This window comes from Candoia aspera, chromosome 12, assembly GCF_035149785.1.
Source record: "Candoia aspera isolate rCanAsp1 chromosome 12, rCanAsp1.hap2, whole genome shotgun sequence".
NCBI lineage: Eukaryota > Metazoa > Chordata > Lepidosauria > Squamata > Boidae > Candoia > Candoia aspera.
In genome coordinates, this window is record NC_086164.1 from 4,253,682 (window position 1) to 4,279,142 (window position 25,461).

The 25,461-nt window shown below is 41.4% G+C and overlaps 1 protein-coding gene across 1 annotated transcript in view; it reads left to right on the top strand.

Annotated features, from left to right (window-relative positions):
* AFF2 (ALF transcription elongation factor 2) overlaps window positions 1-25,461 on the top strand; it is a 301,401-nt gene that overhangs the window by 72,409 nt on the left and 203,531 nt on the right. The window contains exons 2-3 of the mRNA XM_063313787.1: window positions 6,394-6,514; window positions 10,911-11,795. Of these exons, the coding sequence (XP_063169857.1) occupies window positions 6,394-6,514; window positions 10,911-11,795 (1,006 nt within the window). The remainder of the gene's footprint in view (window positions 1-6,393; window positions 6,515-10,910; window positions 11,796-25,461) is intronic.

Here is a 25,461-nt window from a genome sequence, read left to right on the forward strand (position 1 = left end):
GCTTATTGGTTTTCCGCAAGTAGCACCTCGAACTGTTTTGGCTTGACATACCAATGGTGGCGTAGTGGTGATGGTGTTGGACTGGGGCTTGGGAAAAACAGGCTCATGATATTCACTGTGTAACTTTGTGCATGCTAAACATGATCTTTTGGTTCAATTTATGCCACCAGGTTTGTTATGGGGAAATTTGAATATACTGTTGTAAGTAAAGATGGGGTAGAAACATCTCTCTCTTCCTCTGGTTTGCTAGAGATGGACAAAGCTTTTGCAGACAGCCCTTAAAAACATTAAGCTGGCTGCAAAGGATTTGTCTTTTCCATTTAGAAATTTGAAATACTTTTTTTTCCCAGGCCTGTGTTGTACTACATGCAGTACAAAAGAGTTATTTCTTGCTCAGTTTTTTTTTTTTTTTGCTCTGAAGTTTTGCTTTAAAGAGATGAAATTTGCTTCGGTAATCATCATGGTATCTCTACTGTTTGAGCTGAATAAAACATTACCAGCAGAACATGGTATACTCATTTCACTGGCCTGGGTCTGTCTGATCTATAAAAAGGGAAGATTCCTGTTTTGAAAGCCGACATTGCATCAAAATACTGTTTTTTAAAAGTCGTTTCTGAGCACATACTGTACTCCTTGTGATAGTCTTTGAGGCTCTACAGATCCATGAGAGGATAGTACTTAAAAGAAATCATCAGGACAAATCAGAGTAGCCTGAAGAATTGTGAGCTTATTTTACAGGGAGGGATATCTAGATCGTTGATCTGAGGCTCACAGTTGTTCTCAGGATCTCTGTGGAACTCCAAATGAAAGCCGGCTGGGTGACCTTGGGCCAGTCCCTCTCTCTCAGCCCAACTCACCTCTCAGGGCTGCTGTTTTGGGGAAAATAGGAGGAGGAAGGAGTATTGGGTATGTTCGTCACCTTGATTTACTTATAAAAATAATAAAGGTGGGATTTTAAAAAAATCTTTAAAAAATGCTCATTCCACTTATGTCAGCATAACAATGCCATGTACCTAAGATGTGAACAAGAAGTTAACCAGGAGTCCTCAATTTTTTAAGAGTTGGTTAGTATTCTTTCAGGCATCTGCAAACTCTGATTCACCCCTGGGATATGTAAACAAGTCAGTGTTTGTTTTTGAATAGCAGATTGTGCAAATGTTATAAACTAGACTTAAAACTGAACATCCAAACACCCTTAACTGGAGCCAGAGACTATGTACCATTTTGTGTGACAAATTTCTGCAGTGCTGAAAAAGTCCTCCCTTATTTTTTTCAGCATTCCTTGGAAAAAGTCATGGTTATTCTTCACTGAAGTTAGATTGCTCTTGGTTGAGTCCAGTCTGATTAACTGATGTTTTCATGGCTGATATTGGACGAGGTGGTCACATCAGACCAAACATCACAGTGCTGGCTGATGTGATTGGGTAGGGTCACCCAAGCATCTCATTCAGCAAGAAAGAAATAGCAGAAGCCAGAGAAAACAGTGGTGGCCCCAAAACAAGCATCAGAACAGCCAATTTCCCCATGAAAAAAAGGTCTAGATATCAGAATAATTAGCTGAGATTTCAAAACCAAAGCCAGCTTCTGTCCAGAGATGTTGCCATTTTTTAATTCTGGAAGCTGGAGTCCTCACAAACCTGGAAGATGCCAGTTTGGGTGTGGCTGATTCAAACTGAATTGGCTCAAGCACCATCCTATGATCAATTTGAGATAGATGTTCCCCCAATGTCCTTTTGAACCTTCCTTGTGATTTCTCCCCCCCCCCTTTGTTCCCATGTGGAAACAAAGGAGTACCTATCTAAGGAATACTCAAGGACATGACTTTGGGGTCCCCTCTGCCCTTGAGGGGGCTCCTGGGTTGGGGTACAAGCTTGTCTGCATCCGGAGGAGTTGTGCTGTGCAGATAAAGAGGTCTCTGTAATTAGAAAGCGGCAGGAGGCCTAACAAGAGGCTAAATACATAGCTGTGGTTTTAATTAGACAGCACTTCAAATTAGTAATTGCGGCTTCTGTGAGAAATCGGTGACTTTATATGCTGAAAAAGCCTGATGGCTATGTGGCTTATTCCTCATTATAGCTCGCTGTGTGAATCTTTCAGTACGTTGGCATGCTGAGCTGAAAAGGCTAGCGTTGAGATATGGTTATTTTCCTTGGGCAGAAAGGGCTGGATGGAGATTAAATTCACCCCCAGCAGAGATGTGAGAATATATTGTTCTTTGCTACCCACACGTGGCCGTGTCTAGAAGGTGAATTAAATACAGACATAAATCAAGTTCTCTCTCTCTTTGCTCAACCTACTTTACAAGACTGTTGTTGTACACAAGCCATCATGAACTCCTGGAGGAGAGATGGGACATGAGTGTAACAAACAATGACTAACTAAGGCCGTGTGAATATGTGTTTGTGTGCGAGTGTGTCAAAAAGAAAGAGGAGAAGATTTGCCACTTGAGATTTGATTGGCCCCAACACTGCTGGTCTTCCCGAAAGTGCTTAAGACCTGGCTGATTGCCCAGGCATGGTGATCAGGAAGTCAGTGAAGTCTAAGTGCTTTATCCTTACTTCGAGGTATTTTATTCTTGGCTGTTCTTTTGTTTTCTTTGGATCATATGCCGTGCATTTTATACAGTTATCGATACTGTTGTTTTAATCCTAAATTCACCACGGTCAGCCCTTTGGGGTAGACTAGATCAGGAAACAGGCTCCCCAGGAAGACTTGAGCTCTACTTTATTAATCTTGCAAGCCTGTTTCATACCTCAGTGAGTCATGGAGGGACCAGCCTGATTCTCTTCTTAATACCATCTCCCTTCCCAGAACTGCACACCAAGCAGTTCGAAAACATGCAAATGTGAGTAGATTAATTGGTACCGCTTCGGCGGGAAGGTAACGGCGTTCCGAGTCGTCATGCCGGCCACATGACCCGGAAGTGTCTACAGACAACGCTGGCTCCAAGGCTTAGAAACGGAGATGAGCACCGCCCCCTAGAGTCGGACTCGACTGGACTTTACGTCAAGGGAAACCTTTACCTTTACCTTTACCTCCCAGAACTTTAGGAATGCTTCTGTCCTCTTTTTTTACGTAACGGTTTCTGAACATTGGCCTCAAGGCCATCTCCCTGGCTCCCCATGGCCAAGGAGAGTCCCTATGGTGATGGGGGCAGCCATACCTATTTTTAAACATAAATAAATAACCTTGCTCTAGGAACTCAGGACTTGAGCAAAAGCAAGACCTGTGCATCTGGTCCGATGTTTTTGCCTTTTTAATCCATTCAATCGTGTCTACAGATTCCTCCTAAATTTGCCCACTGCTTGCATAGTCCAGACATGCATGCGAATCGCTCAGACATTATATCAATTTTCTATCTGCAAAAACTTTTTTTTTCCTTCCAGGAAGATCTCAGCTTCTATAAATCAAGATGTTACAGCAGAACTGAAGCCGATGGTCAGGTGTAAATGCTAAGAGAGTGGGGCAGGCCTGACATTTCAAAGACAATTCAGCTAAATCCTGGTTTAATAGGCAGAGAGGGAGGATGAAATTTTGAAACCAAGTTATCCATTTGTTTTCCTCTCCTAAACAAAAGAGCTCAGACACATGTTGACACAATCATTTTTTTAAAAATACTGATTTACAGCTACAGCCATTGTAGCCCATTTACTGTATTTCTATGTTACCTAGAAGGGCAGATTATAATTATCAACATTGATTTGAGCAATTATAGAGCTTCATTTTTATTAATCCTTTTTTAAACTTACTAGGAAATAGTAAATGCTATATTGCTTGTTTACTATATAATTATGTTTTAGTAATGAGTTATGTCAGGCTGCATTAGGGTGGTGGAATTTAATTAAACATGGAAAACAGTGGTGGAAGGGATTTTTTAAAAAAAATTAAAGCCAAACTGTTAAAATATTCTGGATAAATAAATTTCTCTTATTAAAATGTCTTCATCTACACACAGCCCTGCAGATTGGCTCAGCTTCAGTTCCAGTAGCATGGTGGCTTAGGAAAGAGGCCATGTTGAGTTCACAGACCATCTTCATTGCCTTCTGTTGGTAGCAACTGAACAATTTCCAATGTAGAACCAATTTACCCCAGATACATTACGACAGAGACTTTCTCCATTTCTTACATTGAATAATTGGTTCTTTTCACTGGTAAAGGAGATTGCAGATACCTGTTACAAAACTGTCTCCTCATGGGGATTACAACCCCATGAAGTAAATTGACTGTTGCATCTTCTTTTGGAAGAGAAATACCCACACATTTGCATAATTATTCCAGGACCGGTCTGTCTTTACAATAGTACTTTTAACGCCCACCTTGTTTTTCACTTTAGTATTTTTATAGTCTTTTAGGACTGTTGGAATTATTACCCATGCTTTTATTTAAGACTGGTTTTATTGCTGTTTGTAAACCATCCTAGGCTCCTCTGAGAGGAAGGGTGGTATAAAACATAGTAGTAAGTATAAAAATCTGTGGTCTCAGAAATCTTGCATGTCATCTGCTACCTGCTCCTCAAGGTCATCCCTATTATTAGGCAGACTGAAGTGATTGCTTCAGTCTACAGGTGCTGGGCACAGGGAGATGTTGGAAGACCAAGCGGTGTGTGCCACTCAGCCAATCTTACTTTCCCTAAACTTGGGTTATTTGCTTCCCTAGGAAGGAAAGATGCTGGTTAGCTGCCAGTGAGAAGAGAGATGGAAGAGGTGCCATCCTATCTATCTATCTATCTATCTATCTATCTATCTATCTATCTATCTATCTATCTATCTATCTATCTATCTATCTATCTATCTGGATTTGTATGGCCACACATCATAGAGCACAACTCTGGGTGGCTCACAACCTCAATAAAACTACAAAAATAGTAAAACCATAACAGCAGAAACTAATCTACTTTGTTTCATCTGTTGATCAGATGTTGTTAATGGAAAATGGTGGGGTTTCCACTTGGAACTCTATAGATGTCCTTTTGGATGGAGTTGTTGCCATGCATCCCCATCCCCAATCATCCTCAGTGTCTTCCCTTAGAAGGAGTGGAGTAAAAGGTTTGGCAGAGAATCGCAGCCTTGGATGACTTGAGAAATGCTTCTAGCATAAACAGTACTAGGGTTGGCGAACCTCTAGGCCACCATGTTGGAGTTGGCTCAGTGTGTTGGCTGACAGAACAGGAGTAGACAGCGTTTGAGGGCCAAGGGCTGCAGTGCAATCTCCAGATCTTCTGAATGGTTGTAATAAATAATCTGGGAATGTAATAATGACACTAGAACTGTCATCTGAATGTTGGGCCATTTTTTTGCTTCCTTAATTGGTGTGTGTGTCTCCTGTCCGTCCATGTGTTAAGGATGCCCAGAAGCAAACTGCTGTTATCTTTAAACTCCTCAGTTGTTCAAAATGAGTCTTTCATGGACTGCTTTTTTAAAGTTTTCAGTAAGTTTTAAGAGTAGAAGAGTGAGCAGAAGGAATCCTAGAGACAAAATACTATTTCCACCCTTAAAACTAATATAGAACCTGCAAAAAGGGCTGGAGAGACACTGCCAAAATTCTGCCATTTTTCTTCCCAGTTTTAATCAGCATCACCTTGGCTTAGTGCAACATGTAAACTCAGCCATTATGGTTTATAAACCACAACTTATGTCTTAGTCCATTGAGCAAACCCAGCCATTGTGGGTTATTGAAAGTTTTATGGCTAAAATGATAAACACGCAACAAAACCATGTTTTGTTTTAACCATGCTTAAAACAATATATGGCTTAGCATGGAATATGACTCCAAACCACTGTTGGATTCTGACCAGTTTTGTCCTGTGAATGTGTGGTTGTGTTACCTTGCCCTTGATTGCCACAGGGAACTTGGAAGATCTTTATGGATTATTCTAGGGTCATTAATTGAATCTTGGGGCTGATTCTTTATTTCCTGCAATGAGGCTTGCCTGCTCAAGATTGAAAGGTGCAAGCTGTGTTAAGTGTCGAGTGGTTCATTTCTGATTCAAGCAAAATTGGCATGGGTTGTCCATGGGGGTAGCAAGAAGGGGCAAATGATGTTACATGCATCATGCAAATGCCATCATTTATGTCATTTGTGTGATGATGCAGTAATGCCTGTGACATCATTGTGGCCTATACTGGGCACATACATCCAAATGTGGAGGAATTATGGGAAAGTCTGATGAATTGGGTGCAGGATTATGCCAGGCACTGACATATTGGGACAGAGAGAGGAAGAATCTGGAAGACCAGGAATTCTTTAGCAGGGAAGTCCAAGAAGCATGATCTAGGCATAAGGAAACAAGACAGCTTCTTTAACACTATCATTATACTGGAACCTTTTGGAATGCTTTCCTATTTTTAACCAAATGGTTAATAGCTTATCTCTTTTTTTAAAATAAAATTGCAGTCACTATGAACAAGATCGGAACGCCCTTAAAAGAAAGGAATGGGAACGGAGAAACCAAGAAGTCCAGCAAGATGAAGACCTCTTTGCATCTGGCTTTAATCTCTTTGGAGAGCCATACAAAGTAAGTCAACACTGGAAACAACGTTTGGCATTCATTTCTTTGGAAAAGCAACATCTTCCTTCTCATGTTCAATGTACCTCAGCCCCATAGAGATCATAATCCTGGCAAGTAGAAACATCCACAGGGTGGACTTGTGGCCAGTGTTGGAATATTGGTTTCTCCAACTTGATGTCTTCCAGTGGTGTTGGACACCCATTATGACTATGTAGGCTGAGAAAGGTGGGAAATAGGATCCCACACCTCCAAAGACCAGTTCACATTCATATCATTATATAATAATATCCTACCCTCTGTCTATGTTACACGGCTGAAACACTGGCATAATGATGGGACTGCTTCTCTGGCCCCTGCTTTCTGTCATCGTGCCTATGAGGAGTCCCAGAGCACTCAAAAGCTGGCACGCATTGGATGTGCTCACATACTACACTTCACCAGTTCAGCTGGTTAAGCTGCATTCCCACCACATGGAATGTTACGTGAACACAGCCCACTTACGATGCATCTGTACAGATTGTGCAAACCCCAAAGAGAGGTTAATTAAATAGGGTTGGACATGTCGCTTGGACCCATCCTCTTGGTGCCATTTTGGTTGGCTTCCATAAAGATACTGCTTTAGGGTGGGTATCTCTTCCCCCACGGGCCAGTGTAGCCACTCATTTTTTTTTTTTAATTTATAAACGAAACCCTCGTATTGCTTGCTCTACATCAATTGAAGTCATCGGCCCGCTTCTTCTTTCTATTTGTCCTTGTGATTGCAATGCTGCCAGGTTAAATTGGATGCTTTCCCATTTCTTTTCCTTTTCAGAAAGTCCAGTCAATTGAAAACCTGCAAAGGTAATGAGGTCCTTTGGATCAGAATGTTCTGAGTGGCAGCAACCTGTCCAGGCCCTTTGCACAATTGCTGTCTCAGCATTCTGCAGGGTGGGCTGGAGAGGAGAAGAACAAGTGAACAAGTGTTTGGCATTAGACTCCTAATTCCCCACCCCACCCCACTTCCTTTCACACAATGGAACCTCCTTGTGTTAAATGAGGAGGGGGAGTGAGTCAAGGCTGGCTTTGGCCGTTGTTCATTGTGTATTGGGTTGACGAAGGTGGGCTAGCTACAAAGACCTTATTCTTGGCTGAAATGGAATGCACTTTTTTGGCCCTGAAAATGTCCTCCTTAAGCTTCTTTAAGGGGGAAAAAAACCAACCACACCAAACAAAACACTGTTTCTTCTGTGCAGTATGATTCTTAGCTTTACACAATAGATTAAATTTCTAAATATTTGCTCCAGGGTGCATCTTCTTGATTACAACCCCATGAAGGAAACATTTCTTAAAAAAAAGAAAAGACATGCAGCTATCGTATTTCCTCCTCCAATCCACTCCCATCTTCCCATTTCCTAAACCTTATACTCCAACAGAAACATTGTGGTGCAAATAATATACAACCCCAAACAAAAGGATCATCCAATCACCCTGATGCACATCAGGGCTGCGGCCAAGCAAAGCAAAGCTTCTTTCGTGCAGTGTATTAGAAGATTTATGGAATTTGCTGCCCACAAGATGAAGGGAAATCACTTTGCCACCCTTGGTACCAATCACTGATTGGTAGCAACCATTAAGGTAGTCAAGTTTGAATTGACCTTGGATTGAGTTTGGTGAACCATATGGTTTTCTTGGCAGCAATGATTTGTCCCTACCTTCTTTGGAGACGTTTTCTCCAACTTCCAAGTCTAGCCTACAACCCCAGGTTTTATTTATTTATATCCCGCCTTTATTATTTTTTATAAATAACTCAAGGTGGCAAACACACCTAATACTCCTTCCTCCTCCTATTTTCCCCACAACAAGAACCCTGTGAAGTGAGTTGGGCTGAGAGAGAGGGACTGGCCCAAGGTCACCCAGCCGGCTTTCATGAGGATTTTCATGAGAATTCCCTCATGGTCCCCCATCAAAATAATAACCAGATCCAGTCCTGCTTAGGTCTTTCAAAATCAGCCGAGTTTGGATTAGGGTGTCCACCAAGCATTCTCCAGCGCCATTCTGAGATGTTTTGCTGCCTAAAGAAGACAACTCCATAGCATCCTTGCCATCGCCATGAATGCAGGAGCTGACGGGGCTGGTGGTTGGATTGTTCCACAAGATCAACAACTGGACATTATTCCCAAGCCGCCCCTGTGGGAAGATGCTTGGAAGATGCAGGGTATGCCCTTCTTTGTACACAGCTCTGTCTTTCAACACTTCCCCACTCTGCCCACCATCCTTAGCAAATGCTTCCTGAGTCTACTGCCCAATATTAGGGCTTTCTCCTTCACAATTGTTCTCATGTCCTGAAGAAATGCTATGCATGGTAAGGACACCAGCCTCCCTGTGATGCATCTTTGTATCAGCACAATCCAAAGGAGTGTTCGATTAAGACTTGATTGTTTTCCTTATTTACAAAAACAAAGAAAAATGCATAAGAACTACTTCAACCGTACCCTGGAGGAACATATTTATTAGAAGAATTGTGTTATCAAAGTTTTGCAAGGCTGGTTTCCTTCTTCCTCCACAAACTGTTACAAATGGAGTGTCTTCCAGTAAACCGTCATCTTTCTTTTACGGCCATTGTTCCACCAATTGCTCAGATGTAGTTTTATTGCTCGACTGAACGGTAACCATGTGGTAAGGGTATTATCTGTGGACAAATGTCCCATCTTTTAAATGCACTTTCAGAAAAGGAGAGGGAAAAAGAGAAGCAGCAGATAAAAACTAGGAAATTGAGTCGAAGTGCATAGAGGATGAAAACACAATAATGCCAAAAATGAGTCAGAATTTGCCTAATAATTGCTGTGCTTTACAGAAAGTGACTGTGAATCATTGATTTGCAAAAAACACATGCTGTGTGGTTCCAGAAAATAAAGGAGATTGAGTTTTGCAAATACAGCTGAGAACTGTATTTATATCTTTCTTTGATTTTTTTAAAGCCCTCCTAAATGCTCATTTTGGGAGAAATTATTGAGTAACCAAGCTGGACGCAGGCCAAAAAGCACCCAGAATCACATCTTAGTAGTCCAGGGCAACTCAGAACAACAAAAAAGGACGTTTGAAACTGCTATTCATCACAATGCCAGGAAAAGTTAGTCAGCAATTACTTTGACCCCCACCGCTTTACAGAATAGGGAGCTGAGAGCTTTGTACCATTCTCCTACAATTGTCTCTTCCTTCTTAGATGATCATGCAAAGGTTCTTGGTGAGCTGGCAGGCAATGCTTACTTTGTGGCGAGTGGATGATCATTTTCAACCTGCCAGGCTGATTGGCTAGTTGAAATGGGGGCCAAAACAATATTCTCAATGAATGGCATCCCCATTTTTAAAATATCAAGTCCATCCATGTTGGGTCCATGGAGGGAAATCACTTTGCCACCTTCAGTACCCATGGGGCCATCTTCCTGGTGGGTTTCCTGGTGACCCACAGCCAAGGCACCCTCCTGTAGCCTCAGTGATAGCTTCTAGAGAGGAAAGGAAGCTGTTGTTTGATTTATTACTGCTTTTATATCCCTCTTTGCCCATGGAGGCTCAAGGCAAAAGACCCAAGGGTGTTTCTCCATTTCAGCCTGATAACAGCTAGGTTGAGAGAAAGTGGTTGCCCCAAAGTCATCCACCCAGCTTCCATAATTGGCTGGGAACTTGAACTCACTTCTCTCTGGCCTCAGTCCAGCTCCTTCACCACCACACACCATTGCAGTTGTATTGTCATGATTAACGTTACTGGAGGGGGGAAATATAAGAGGATTCCTCTCATCCATCTTCATGGCATTCCCTTAAGATCACTAACAGGCACCCTTCTTGGGTACCTTTTCCTTTGAGGGATCTGCAGTTGACTAATGGACAGGACAAGAACCTCTTTTGCAGTAGACTCAGCCCTTTGGACAGGTTGCCTTTTGGGGTCTCTCTGTCATCTGTGACAGCGAATGTTAACCATTCCTTGAAGAGGCTTAAATGGTCTGTTCCACGTTTTAACTGCAACTCACTCTATTTTTATTACGGGAGTGGGATTTTAATTACCAGGGCTTATTGATTTTATTAATGTTGGTTGTTTTGATATCATTTTGATTATATGTGATTTTATTCTTTTAAGACACCCTGGAGAAGTTCTCGGTCCATAACATTGACTTGGAAATATTTCAGATAAATGAAGGCTTAAGAATGTGCCCATAATGGTTTGGAGGAACTGGCATGGAAATGCAAGACCTTTCTTAATGCCCACCATTGAAATTCAGGAGAAAGAAAAATTTCAAGGAATGGAGTCTTTTTTAGAATGCATTTAGACATTATGGGCTGAAAAAAGTCAGATCCTTTCCTTTCTTGCCTTGTCCTACCTCTGCTCACGTGTCACATTTCTTAACACTGGTGTCCTTTGATGTTTTAGACCAGCAAAGGTGATGCTCTTGCCAACCGTGTCCAGAACACATTGGGAAATTACGATGAGATGAAGGACCTGCTGACAAACCATTCCAACCAGAGTCACCTTGTAGGCATCCCAAAGAATCCTGTGCCACAAACCACAGGAGATAAAAATGAGCCGAGCTTTTTCCCGGAGCAAAGGAACCGGATGATCACACCCCACCAGATTGGTGGGAACGCCTCAACTGCGATGCCTCCCCCAACTTCCCTGTCGTCCAATCCAAGTTTGCTGCATAGCCACCAGAGCAACAGAAAATCCAGGACTGACTGGTCCCGGAGCAACCACAGCTCGAATGGTGGCCAGCCAAGCCAACCTAGCAGCCAGCCAAATCGGACCAAACATAGCTCATCTCATGAGCCGGCCCAAGGCAGGTATGAGGACCTCTATACCTGCCAGAATGAGCCCCAGAAAACTGGAGGAGGGGAGGAAGCCAACACACCACCTTCATCTTCTCACTCAAGGAGGCATAATCATTCCAAGTCCACCACGGCAGAGCACTCATACAAAGAACCCACCCATTCAAAGTCTCCAGTGGATCTTGACTTCCTGAGCCATGGATCTCCTCTCCCTTCTACATCCTTGCTGTCTGCCAGTAACAACCTTTCCAACCAGAACTTTCCTCCTGGACTTCACTGTAAGAGCAGCATGACCCAGCAGAAACCCACTGCTTATGTTAGGCCTATGGATGGCCAGGACCAGGTTCCAAATGATTCTCCAGAATTAAAACCACCAATAGAAATGGAAGGTGTCTATGGGAACCAATCCTTTGGAATTCTGCTGGAGGGGAAAACCAGTGGATCCAGTTCAAAGAATAAACTACCAAAGCTTGCAATTCCCCAAATGAGTGAAGTAAGTGTTACGTTTTCTGGCCCATTTTTCTCCCCCATACTATTGCCTTTCCAATATATCATCTTCTGTCATTTTTCTTGGCTTTATAGGACAAAAACCAGTGGAAGACACCTTCCTGGTTTTATTTATTTATTGTAAATGTATTGTGGGCTTTGTCCTTCCTCTTATCCAATCTCTGTTTTGTTTTGTCTTTAAGCTACCCTTCCTACACAGGAGCTAGTTCCTTGAGTTCTCTGTTGACACCAATTGCAGTTTTGCTAAAAAGAACACCAGCGCATCCTTGCATGCGGTGGCCCTGATCCAGATAGGGTCACTGTGGGCTTTCCGTGGAATAAAATTGCATGCCCTTTCTGGAGTGGAGGATCGCTGAGAGTTGATTCTAGTTGACCATGACTTAAGTGTACAGCTGGACTGCTCAGTTCAGACCTGCTTGTGGTGGTTTTTGCTCTTGAAACTGGCTTTCTTTCCACTACATCTCATGGTTCATAACTGGTGTGACTTTAAAGAACCTTGTTCCAAGTATTTCCGAGAAGGAGAAGTGGGGAGATCAGATGTTGTCCAAGGCAAAAGTATATAGTGAACCATTAGTAATATTGTCTGCAGTGAAATCCAAGAAATTGCTTTTGGTTTTAGATTCATGGAGAACAAGATGTTCTGGCAGGGCAAATGAACGCCCTGTTTATAACTGAAAGGTAAGAACCAGATGTAACAGTGAACAGTTGGGGAATTAAAGTGAACCAGGGTCTCACGAATCGGCATTTCTTTCCATTTGTAAATATCAAAGAAGTTTGACATCAAGTCAGTGTTTGTTGCCTGTCTGAAAAAAATAAAGTAAGACATGGGATCAGGGATAGTCAAGGCACTATCTGATACATTGTGTGTCAGTCTGCACATGCTTTGTGAAACTGACCTACACTAATGTCACAAACAACTTGCTATCTGCCTACCTTTTGCACATATCCGCTAAAAGGAAGACTGGGTTTTGGGAATTGTTCATTTTCCAGAGCCTCTTCTCTCTCTGTCTCTGTGGGTGTATGTGTGTGTTAGAATGTATATCCTCTTATTCTTATTGCCTGATCCTAAAAGGCTGTGTTGGTGATCAATGCATTTGGCTTTCTGATTAAAGATAGCATTACATGTATTTTTTGCTGCTAAGGCAAAACATTTAATAGGATTCATTACAAGGATGGTATTAGAAATGCTGAATGAGTAGCAAACTTCAAACAGAAATTAAAAATATGAAGCCATGTGAAATATAGCAATATTTTTGTATTTCTGTGGAGGAGAAACGGAGTACCAATCCTATACATATTTATGCATAAACAGTTCCCATTGGAAGCATCTCCAAGGGACATTCCATGCAAGATTCCATTCAGATTTATGAACTGACTTGGAAAAAGCTGTTTTTGCATCTATGCAGAAACATCTAATCCTTTCAAATTAACATAGAGGGATTTGCTTTGATTTGGCGATTCCAATCGACATTTTGATTTGGGAATTTAATTCACCAGTTCAGTGGGATTGCCTTCAGATCATGCCTTTGAATCAAATATTTGCACAACTCTAAGGCTTGCTGAAGGATTCCTGATGGTTAAGCTCTGAGGTCAGCACCCAACCCAGCCCTTCTTCTATCCTAGGACAAAACAAATAAAAACTTGCCAGGCTGTATATAGATTTTTCCTTGGATGTTGGACTGCCGTGGTGCAAAGCCTGACATTTTCTCACATCTGCCCAGACTAAATACCAAGTCCAAAGCAAATGTGATGTATTTAGGTTTTGAGACTTCCTTGGCAAGACTGTGCAGATCAGAAGCAGAACAAAATAACAGGGCCAATCCAGAGTTCCCCAAACATCTCTTTCAGAGCCAACAATATATTTTTATACCAAATACAAGCAAAGGTATATTCTAAAGGTGTCTTATGGCTAATGTCAGCTCTCCCGTCACCTCTGGGAATAATTGTTTTGAGTCTGTAATTTGTCTGACTGCTTTAAAGAAGAAGGGAAAGGGGAAAATCCCTCACCATTATTTATTAACATTCCAAAGACTAACAAAGACAGATGTGTTTTGCAGGAGAGATTGGAAAATGTTCTGGGAACAGCATCTGAAAACTGGAGAAAAGACCTATTTATATCAAGTTGAAGCTGAGGGTTACTTGCAGATGGTGGTTTATTAGAAAAATGTATTTGTTAATGAACATAGCTTTGTACATGATTGCTATACAGATGTTTCTGTTTATTTTTACCTTGGGTTAAAAATCTGCTGGAGGAGTCTGTTGCAATTTGTCACCGCTATTGTTTGGCAAGAAAATAATTGCATGCAAAGAAAATAATGAGATTGCAAAGGCAGATGAATCTGTTTGCTCTTCTTGTCTATTAAAAAAAAAACACCCAACCCTGTTAAAAAAATTGAACATGCAGATTGAAGTCAAGATAGAGCAGAACACTGAGGGGTGTTTCCTGCATTGCATAACCCAGGTTAATGACAGTATCGGGGCTGGATCCAAAGAACATGGAGCAGAGAAAGAAAATAGATTTCTGCTGTAAATAGATTTGCACTGGTGTGTGGCTTTTCTGCAGTGGGGGAATCTCTTCAACAGTAAAAGAAATGCAACACTTCCCCCAAGAGAAATTCCAAAGGAGTTCTGATGCATCCAGAGAGTAAGGTAGAAAAACAGATCTCTTGTTTTCCCCCAGGGGAGGAAAATGTTGAGAATCTGCAAGGAAGTTCACCATAGCACCCCCTGATTCAAATGGAGGCATGCAATGCTTTTAATCTAGGATCTGTTCCACCATGTGATTGCAACTTAATTCTCAATAGGGGTTGCCCCACTAAATGCTAATACGCATCCTTGAACAGGTCAGAGTTTTAGTTGTATTACAATATGGACAGCTATATACGTCTTTTAAGACAGAGACAGAGACAGAGAGATAGATCTCAAGATTTTCATCCATTGGTTTCTAGGTTGAAATATACAATCTTGATACACTTAAGTGCATTTTTAGCCTTTTAGGGCTCAGATGCTTACACATTGCTTCAAATTTTTAACCTGACCATGGAGTGCGAATGACAAAGCCAAGGGATTAAAGAAAATATTTTTCCCCCACTTCTGGGGAATTCTGGAGTTAAATTTTCATATCGGGTTCCTTAAGGGAGCACCTGAACTTCAGTCCAGCATTTTGGACCACATTGCTTTCAATCTTCTACAGCAATGTTTCTCAACCCCAACAATTTTAAGATGTGTGGACTTCAGCTACCAGAATTCTCAGAATTCTGAGAATTGAAGTCCACACATCTTGAAGTTGCTGAGGTTGAGAAACACTGTTCTACAACTTTTACAAGTCTCAGAAGAGACAGTGAAGTGATTCAAAGTTCTGAGAAACACCTCACCTGGGCCAATCACATGGCTTCTTCTCTTGAACAAGGTGCATCATATTCCTTTCTTGTGCAAGGAAAGCACAGATGAATGCTTGCAAATGCCCATGGAAATGCCCAGATATCCTTCTTGCTTCTTTGTTCTTGGGGGGGGGGGGGGGGCAGTAAAGCCAGAGCAACACATCATCTATAAGAAGCAGTCAGGTTCTGAGCAATGTTGGCAACAGCAGAAGTCCCGTATCATTTGTCGCCACCCACTTAAAGGATGAAGGATGGAATCTTCTCTTGGCATTCCTTCTAAGAAAAATGTTTTGACAGGTTCAGTGTACAGGGAAATGATAAGCTTTTGTTACATGCATTTCAAATCATCCTGTTATCACAGGATATATTGATTAGTACTACCTCGGCAAGATATATCTATCCACACACAGACCTGCTCTCTTTCTGGATTAAAGAGTATAGAAAATTGACAGGTAGATAACCGTATTGATCAGCCCAAGCTGAGCAGTAAATGCAAGGAGCTTTGTATCAGATGTATAAAATTTTACAGGTGTGGTCAGTTTAATAGGGTGGTTTTTTTTGGTATTTGATTGTTTTTGTTTTGTTTTTAATTAAAGGAAAGGACAGACAAAAGGAGAGAGAAAACCCAGGTTAATTAATTCCTCATCTTTTGCTGATTTGTCAAAACATGAAGTTCTCTCTTTGTGGGTGGATCTTGCGTTCCATATTTAAGCTTCCCCTTTGCTTTTGAAAACTTCAGAGGGTGAAAAATAATGGACTGGAACAAGCATTTAGGCTGAAATTCTTTTGCCTGGTTCATATTTCAAATAAAATAAAATAACTGAAGCCAAAGCCAAACCCGGAGCATCGACATTCAGGCTATATTATAAGGGTTTGGCCATGTGGTTTGTATTTGTAAATACTGTGAGAAGTATTGCTTTTGCAGTTCCTCTTAATGAGGACCATATGACAGTGCTGCTCAAGAGAGATGCCACAGGGTCTGGTCCAGAGTCCAGCACTCTTCAACATTTTCATTAATTACCTAGGAAAATTCTGGAACAGATCTATAAGCACCATGAAAACAACATGGGGAATATGAGAAGCCAAATGGCTTTGCTAAGAACTTACATGTCTTGATTTCAGCTTCAGCATCATCTGCCACCTGAGACTGGACTCAATTATCAGGTAGGGGGTACAGAGAAGCTGTGGAAGGGGCTAGGAACCATTATGTTATAGAATGAAAGCCAGATTAAAAAACACCCCATAGCCAAGAAGACTATTAATGGTCAAGTCTAAGTCTCAGTGGAGTCCCTGGTGCTCTCTGAGCTTGGTTATTTGCTTGCAGATGTTTCATTACCCAGCATTTTGGACCACATTGATTTCAGTCTTCTACATAGTGCTGGCAAATTCTGGGAGTTGAAGTCCACATATCTTAAAGTTGCTGAGGTTGAGTCCAAGACAGCTTCATGCCAAGCATGAAAAAGACAGATTCGTGCCACTGATGGTGTTACCTACCTAGGTAGCATCATCAGTGCTCACTGATCATCAGTGATGATGTGACCTAGTTGGGTAATGAAACGTCTGCAAGAAAACAACCAGGCTCAGAGAGCACCAAGTACTCCATAGTTCAACCTTGAGCTACAGACATTCTCTTCTAAGTCTTAGTCCCAAGATGTGGTCTCTTGTATCTTACCTGGGAAGGCCCATCCAAATCCTGAGATTATTCCATTGATTGTAGAAGTTCCACATGCCGTTCTATCCTTCACTGCAAGATGAGCAGTGTGGGAAGTCCTGTTATCTCAGCCAGGGCTGGCCCTACCATTAGTCTGCTTCTCCTCTCAACCATCAACTCAGTCTACTTGGCATGAAGCTGTCTTGGACTTAAAGACATTTCCACAATACGTTGTACGGTAAGGTTTTCCCTTAAAAAAAATGCAAACTGTGGATAAGGATCATGGGAGAGTATTCCTAGTTTTTGTACAGGAAGAGTTTACACTTTTCTTTAATGGTTCTTTCCTCCTCCTCCTCCTCCTCCTCCTCCTCCTCCTCCTGTCTCTGATCCAAAATATGGGAAAGTGCTTTAAAAGGATGCAAGTGAAAGCGGCAGGGGGGATACGATTAATCACAATAAAAGAGAAGGAGGGAAAGAAAGTTCAACACACGGTCTGGCATCTGTCCACATATTGAGATGAATTTAGTTGGCTGACCTTTTTTATGAGGGCTAGCAATGGAAAGGGAAGTATCTAGGTTTCCTTATTATTTAGTTAGTTAATTATGCTGCAGAGTAGAAGTTTTCAGAGGTTTTAGTAGATCTAAATGTCTTACGGGCATAACATTTGATTGAAATTTGGGTCATTTGGGGATGAAAGAGGTCATAGTTTGTGTTTTCCCACTACTGGTTTTCTTGCAATTGTATTTTTTTTACTACCGGTAGCATTTTAGTATCATTTTTCTTTGGTCTGTCATAACAGACCATCTTTCCAAGAGGCTTTCAATGGGTACCATCTTTCCCCCAGAATTATTCTTCGTACATCACCGTCAATCCCTGCTCAATATTCCACTCGTACATTCAATGAAACGTCTTTTCCCATTTTTTTGCCATTTCCCCAAGTAAAAATGGGATGGGTTTTTCAGCTAAGCCTTCATCTGTCCCTTCAGTTGCCTTTTCCCATACTGACTTGTCCACCAAGGAACTCCCCAAGAAAACTTATCCAATCTACAAATTCTTTCCAGCTGGTCTTCTACAGCCTCTTGCCAAGACTGCTTTTGAATGGTTAAAGACTGATATACAGCCGTCACTTGGAAGTGAGACAATATGAAAAGGAAGTAGGACCTTCTCTGCCATTCCTGTTCTTCTTACTGAGGAACCCTTATGAATCCCAGGATTCCTGGAACACAGTTTGAAATTTCTGCCCCCCTAAATAGACTGATTTTGCTTTCTGGAAAGCAGAGAAACTGTTATTTAATTCCCCTCCAATTAATATTAGACTGTTGGGACCCCCCCCCCCCATTAACAGTTGTGCTGCCTTCCACAAGAATAAAATCCCCCCTCCCGATGACCATCTGTTTCCAACATCGGTTGAGTGTCACACCCAAGAGATGGAAAAGCTTTGCACAAACACCCCCCTGTAGTAATTAGAAATGGAGAAAGTAGGTACTTGCTGAGAATTAGAAGAAGGAACTATAGGAGTATTATGAAGCATAGGGAGATTTTGCAAGGGCTAGAATGTCAGGCCAGGATTTTGAATTGATCCTGGGCAGGTTCACACTTTCATTGTGCCATGAGAAGGACCCCATGGTACTTCTGGTGTTGACAAATTTCCAGCACCGAAGATCAAACCAGTCCATACTCCAGGAAATAAAGCCAGACTGCTCACTTGCGGGAATGATATTAAAGGCAAAACTAAAATACTTTGGCCACATAATGAGAAGACAGGGTAGCCTGGAGAAGATGCTGATGCTGGGGAGAGTGGAGGGCAAAAGGAAGAGGGGCCGACCAAGGGCAAGATGGATGGATGATATTCTAGAGGTGACGGACTCGTCCCTGGGGGAGCTGGGGGTGTTGACAACCGGCAGGAAGCTCTGGCGTGGGCTGGCCCATGAAGTCACGAAGAGTTGGAAGCGACTAGACAAATAAAAAACAACAAAGTTCCACTTCAGCTGCAATGCCACCAATTGCCTGCAACATATGTAGGCAATCATTGGCAAACCAGATTGGCTGGGTTTCCATGCTAATCCAAAACCCCAAAATCCATGTCATGACTTAGTTTGATGCATGTGTCCAGCCACAATCTCTTAATCCATCTCTCCTTCAAAGGAGAGAAAATAAAAATGAAATAGTTTGACTTTAGTGCATGGCAATTTCACAGTGCCTTATCCTTCCTTATAATTCCAGACCTTAAAAAAAAAAAAAAAAGATGAGTCCAAGCCACTGCTTCAAGCAAGACTTTTTTTATATAAAAAGAAGATGAAGCTTTCAATCCTCTCTTTGGCAGACTAGTTATGTATCACACTTATGCTCTTCCTTGTTATATCACAGCTCCAAATTCCATAGCTCCCCTCTGTCCTGCATCCAATCACAGTTCCCACCTCACTAAATTCATTCCTGTAATGGCACAAAAGGAAAGAGGGTGGGGGAGGGAAGAGGAAAAAACTGTTCCTATAATGACCAGCTGGAAGTAATGAGAAGGATGGGGAAAATTGTGGTTGTCATTTTAGCTGAGTTAATGGATTAGAACCAGTTTCCCATTTATTTTTCTGCTGGACCCAAGAAGAATGGGATCCAAGTTCTCCTAAAGATGCCCATGTGGGGGCTTTGACACCTTGTGGCTTTCTTTTCTTCTGAACACAGTTGACTTCATTTCAAAACCATTTGCAGGGTGAGAATGAAGGGCTCCTGTCCATGAAACAGGAATGTTAAGCCCCTCAGGCTGCCAAAACGACCTTCCTCTTTGCATTTTGCTTCGCCTTCCGCCTTCCTTGCAGAAGAGACGCTGCCGTTTAGTTAAAGAGCAGCATTTAAATAACTCACTCTATAACATTTTAAGAGAGAAAAACAACCTTTACAGTCAATTCTTCAAATTAATAGGAATTGCGGAGCAACCACTCAAGGGGAAAAAAAAGGCTCAAGTTTACATTTCTGTGGCTCCCTTTAAATAGGAAACAGAGCTGAATTGTATGGGGCTGGCAGAGACATTATTGCTTACTTTGTTGTTTCTTGGGGGTAGATAGATGCCCTGGGGGCAGGTCAGCTTCTCACCTTGCAGAGTGAAAAAGAACTTCGCCCAGACTTGTAACTTTCTGGGAAGCCCCAGTATCTCAGAGTCTTTCAGCTCCAGTGAAAAGGCTGAGTAAAAAAAATTTTCTGGGTGAGTCTGCCAGCAAAAAGGGACAATGGAGGATTGTTGTTGTTGTTCAGTCGTTAAGTCATGTCTGACTCTTCGTGACCCCATGGGCATAGCATGCCAGGCCTTCCTGTCCTCCACTGTCTCCTGGAGTTTAATCAAATTCATGTCCGTTGCATCAGTGATGCTCTCTCACCATCTCCTCCTCTGCTGTCCCCTTCTCCTTTTGCCTTCAGTCTTTCCCAGCATCAGGGTCTTCTCCAGTGCATCCTCTCTTTGCATTAGGTGGCCAAAGTATTTGAGCTTCAGCTTCAGTGTCTGTCCTTCCAATGAGCAGTCAGGGTTGATTTCCTGTAGGATTGACTGATTTGACCTCCTTGCAGTCCAAGGGACTCTCAAGAGTCTTCTCCAGCACCACAGTTCAAAAGCATCCATTCTTCGGCGCTCAGCCTTCCTTATGGTCCAACTCTCACAGCCACACATCACTACTGGGGAAACCATAGCCTTGATTATACGGGCCTTTGTCGGCAAGGTGATGTCTCTGCTTTTTAATATGCTGTCTAGGTTTGCCATAGCTTTCCTCCCAAGGAGCAGGCACCTTTTAATTTCATGGCTGCAGTCACCATCTGCAGTCATCTTGGAGCCCAAGAAAATAAAATCTGTCACTGCTTCCATTTCTTCCCCTTCTATTTGCCAAGAAGTGATAGGGCCAGATGCCATGATTTTAGTTTTTTTAATGTTGAGTTTCAAGCCAGCTTTTGCACTCTCCTCTTTCACCCTCATCAAGAGGCTCTTTAGTTCCTCTTCACTTTCTGCCATTAGGATGGTATCGTCTGCATATCTGAGGTTGTTGATATTTCTCCTGGCAATCTTAATTCTGGCTTGTGCTTCATCCAGCCTGGCATTTCTCATGATGTACTCATGTTAAATAAGCAGGGTGACAAGATACAGCCTTGTTGTACTCCTTGTCATACTAATGGAGGATTAGACTCCCCCAGTTTGGAGGCTCCATGTGTCCTTGCGATAGAATTTCCCAGATTCCAAGCAAACATGGCCAACTGCCTTGGCATCCCAGGAGTTTTACTCTGTACCTACTCAGGTGGTGGCATCATGTTGGAGAAGAATCGATGGGCAGAGGCCCTCAATCATGGTTTGGGTAGCTTCCAATGAAGCCTGTTCAGGCGCTCGTTCTAAAACTCATCGATAATGTCAGTCTTCTCCAATTCTTTGGAAGAGGGCTGGGGGACTCTGTTACCCAGATATATAAACCAGTAGGGTTGTGTTTCATAAGTGTGCAAAACAGTGGCAGTGCAAGCCAGCAGACAAGAAAGCCCAAATGACAGATTTCTACTGTTCAGTTGACATGCCACATGCTCAGTATTAAAATGTAAACACTGAGATTATTGTTTTCCTTAATATGCAAAGTGATGTTTTCTTAATAAAATCAATGTGGCGTACTCTTAATGCAACTGTTGAATTGCCACAAATGTTAGATGCTTCTCATTTAAGTAATGGCAGAATAGAGCTTTAGATGGAGGACTTCTGAGCCCAGTTGTGCCACAAGATAGAAGTGCCATTTCAAATGGTTCCTTGTGAAGGTGCAGTCTTCAAAATATGAAGGACATACTTGATATTTATTTCCCCTTTGTGATGAATTATGTGTAATCCATAACCTTCTCAGAAAAGGTTCCTTTAAAGCTATCTTAATATTGTGCATATTTTCCAGCTTCCCTTTCCTTCCGTACCAGTAGTTCTTAATGCAAATTATCTCAATTGCACATAACAATTCCATGCAAAACTTTCATGAGAATTAATTTTGCATGATATAAATTGTCATTTGGGTAAATGTCTGTCATCACCAGCAATATCCAAAAAGAGGTTTCCTTACCCATTGGGACATTAAATAAAACCCCCTATAGCTTCTTGGGTACTATATTCTTTATATGAAAGGTATTTTTCAATGCATGGTACCAGCCAACCAGGGATCACATAGTAAATTTGATCTCATTGATTGTATTGCCAAATTGATCATGTAATAAAGCTGCTAAAATGAATGAAATTCATCCTTAGCACAGTCACATCTCTCCCTGAATTGTTGGTGGAAGGCAGCCCTATTTTTCCCAATAAAATTGCATCTGTAGGGGACTATCTATGAAGAAAAAAAATGTGTTTCTTTTTCATCCAAATCTACTGTATGCTGGAGAATATTCTGAAGGGGCTGCTCTTAAATCCAACTGTGAAAATTAAATAAGAACTCAGAGGGGCCAGTCCCTAGATGAAGGACCGCCTGGGATGCTGGGTTGTTCTACAATACTGATCTTCTTAGAAAAATGACAGAATGTGAAGCACTTTTGAAAAAAGGCATATCCCTGAAAGAGAATGCAAACTGAATGCAACATTTTGGACATTTAAATAAGAAAATGATATTCATGTCTTACAATAGATTCTTGCTTTTAAAAAAGAAATGGGAAGGGATCCATTTTTTTCTGAAGCTTTCAGAAACAAGGCAGGTGGGAACAAGATGACAAAGTGATATTCAGAATTAAGGCTCAAGAGATTAAAATGGCATCTACAGCAGATAAGAGTGAGTATTTGTAACGGTTTACTTCTATGATCCTACACCTCTCCCAAAAACAGCTCTGGGGAGAATGAATGAATAACGGCTTAGCAAATGCTAGAACCATTTTCACTTTCATACATAATTAACAGGGCTTCTGTAAATCATTCCTTTTATCTGTCAAACATTGTAGCACATAACCCACGTTGATTGTCACGGGGCTTGTAAATAAACAATGGATATGTCAGCTGATGTTTGATTTTGAAACATCTATTGCAATTGGGGGGTAGCAAATCCATTTTAGTCATATAATGACTCTCTAACGCTCTTGACTGAAATTTAGGAATGGACAAATCTGTCTATTTCACATTCTGTTGCATTCAAACATGGGTGATTATGAGTTTGTTCCCTCTTGTTTGTGAGTACTTTTTTCAAAATCCCACATGGAAAATGGCAAGCATTTCCATGCATGTAATGTATGTAAAAATCCACACACAATTTTGCAGTTTTCCATTCACAGATTCATTTTTGCAAGAATTTTCATTGCTTCCATAAGAAAAAAATGCATAGATGTAATTTTAGGCATTCTCTGTGGGTTGAGTTATGGCAACTGGACTTCCAGTTGGAAACCCAGTTGCCATGACTCAACCTACAGAGAATTCCACCTGGATGACTGAGAATCTTCACTGACAAATTTTAGGCATCTACATCTCAAAATCTGGAGAAAGGCAAAAATGGGAGAAGTTCTTACTAGTTAAGGTATGCATGTTAGGATAGCTAGAGGAGAAGGAAGGAGCTAAAATATGCAAGGAAAAGTTATTTTGATGGTCTAATATTTTCTGCAATGTTCTTCTACTAGGATAAACATAATTCCAACTCTTTCTTCTTTCTTCCTAAACTTTCACATCTTCTGCAAATCCCCCCCCCTCCCCTGAGCACCCAGGGAGAGAAGGAAATGTTCAATGAGAAACCATGCAGGGAGAATTAATCACAATTTCTGGGTAACTGTACACCACAATCCAACCCCTCCCATTGTCTTATTTTGGTCTGTTGAATCCAGTGCCTCTCGCATGTTATTTCTTTAAATGAGGTAAGTCCTGAAGCATTGCAAAATAAGGAAATTATTGGGCCCAGTATGCCAGATCAACATATAAGCTTTGATGCGTAAACTCTGGATAATGTAATAAATATGTAAATGATAATTGATACATGATGCCCAGCTACATCTCCTGGCATGCTTAGCCATGCTTTTTGAGGCTAGTTATGTGTTGTAGGCCAAGAACATCTAGAGAACTTAAAAAAATTCTCCAGGGCTCATAAGGGGATGGTATTAACAGGCAGTGTGGGATTTCACAACTGAGTCGTCAACATTCCACCACCTTTCCCAAGGGGAGACTAGAGTTATAGCCAATAATAATCTGTGGTTAACGACTTGACTAATCAGAGTAAATAACTGTTTGGTGTATCTGCCCTTATTTAATATATATTTTCTCAGGATTGGAGACTTTAGAAAACCTTACAGTATTGGGTTTCCCATGAAAGCCACATTGCAGAAATCAATTATTTGTAGGAAAACCCTTCCCCTTTGACATTGTCTGATAAATGCCTGATAAATGGTGCATCAGAAATGTCAACGGGAGCTATCAATACTCAGCTGGTTTTAAACAGAGCCGCTCAAAACTGGATTCCAGCACAGACACCTCTTGATAATGACATTTCCATAGGTGCTTAAGTTCAAATTAACGGCTCTAAAAACCCAAATTAGAGTCAAAGATGATGCAAGCCAATTTACCCAGCACAACAATCACAGGCAATGAAAAGTGTTCTGCTAGATTGCTGCTTAAATCGTATCACCGTGGCTGCCTCGGTGGGGGACCAGTGCAGAATAATAATAGCTGCTGGCTAAATGTAATTTAATTATTGGGGAAGGGGGGTACTGTAGTTCTTGCATTGTTTAAAAAGAGACATTTATTTTCCCTTCCTCCACCAGGTGTTACAAAGCTTTTGAAATCCATGTAGAAGTAGAGCAGGGGAATAATGACTGACAGACACAGGGAGGCATTTAAAATGATGCCGTGGACAAGTCTAGAATTGTGGCACTATTGCAAATTGATCACTGATAAATTGATTCACATGAAAAGGGTCTCAACAGATCTGGAATCCCTGGGTGGGAAGCAGGGGGTTGAGAAGGTGGGGTGAGTGAGGAAGTAGGGTGGGCAAGCTGGGGTAGATGAGGAAGATGGGAAGGTGGACAGAGGAACATCTGTAGGCACTCTGGCTAGAATTCTCATCACATCTGCCCCCACTGCAGAAAGTCCAGACAGAGTTTTGGCAGGGCATAAAATGCGTATTTGTTTGTTTGTTTATTTTTTCCTTTTATTAACATGTATAAAAACAATCAGATACATATTTGTGTATATACACCAAGTAACCACAGAACGAAGACTTCAATATCAAATCATTTAGCTTAAGACCAAAACCTTTATGACATAATAAATACTTTGGTGTCTGCTCTTCCTTCACCTCCACATCTCCAATGTTAATGAAAGAGCCAAGTAATGATAATGCTTGTAACATTAATATTCTAAAGTGTAACTAATATAGGTAGAATATCCACTTTGTCTCTTCTCTATATCCAAGACTCCTAAATAAGAGAATGTTAAGAATTTAAGTCTATTATATAAATATTGCTCTATGGGAATAACAAACTGTATCAAGATTTATGCTAACACGGTAAAAAGGAATGCACACAGACACAAAGACATACATATACGTGTGTGTGTGTGCGCGCACACGCATATAATCTCCATCCCAAACTTTTATGAGAGAGGATGCTGAGGCATGCATTATGATTAGTGATCGGAATCTTAATTGCATTTAATATTCTGTGTC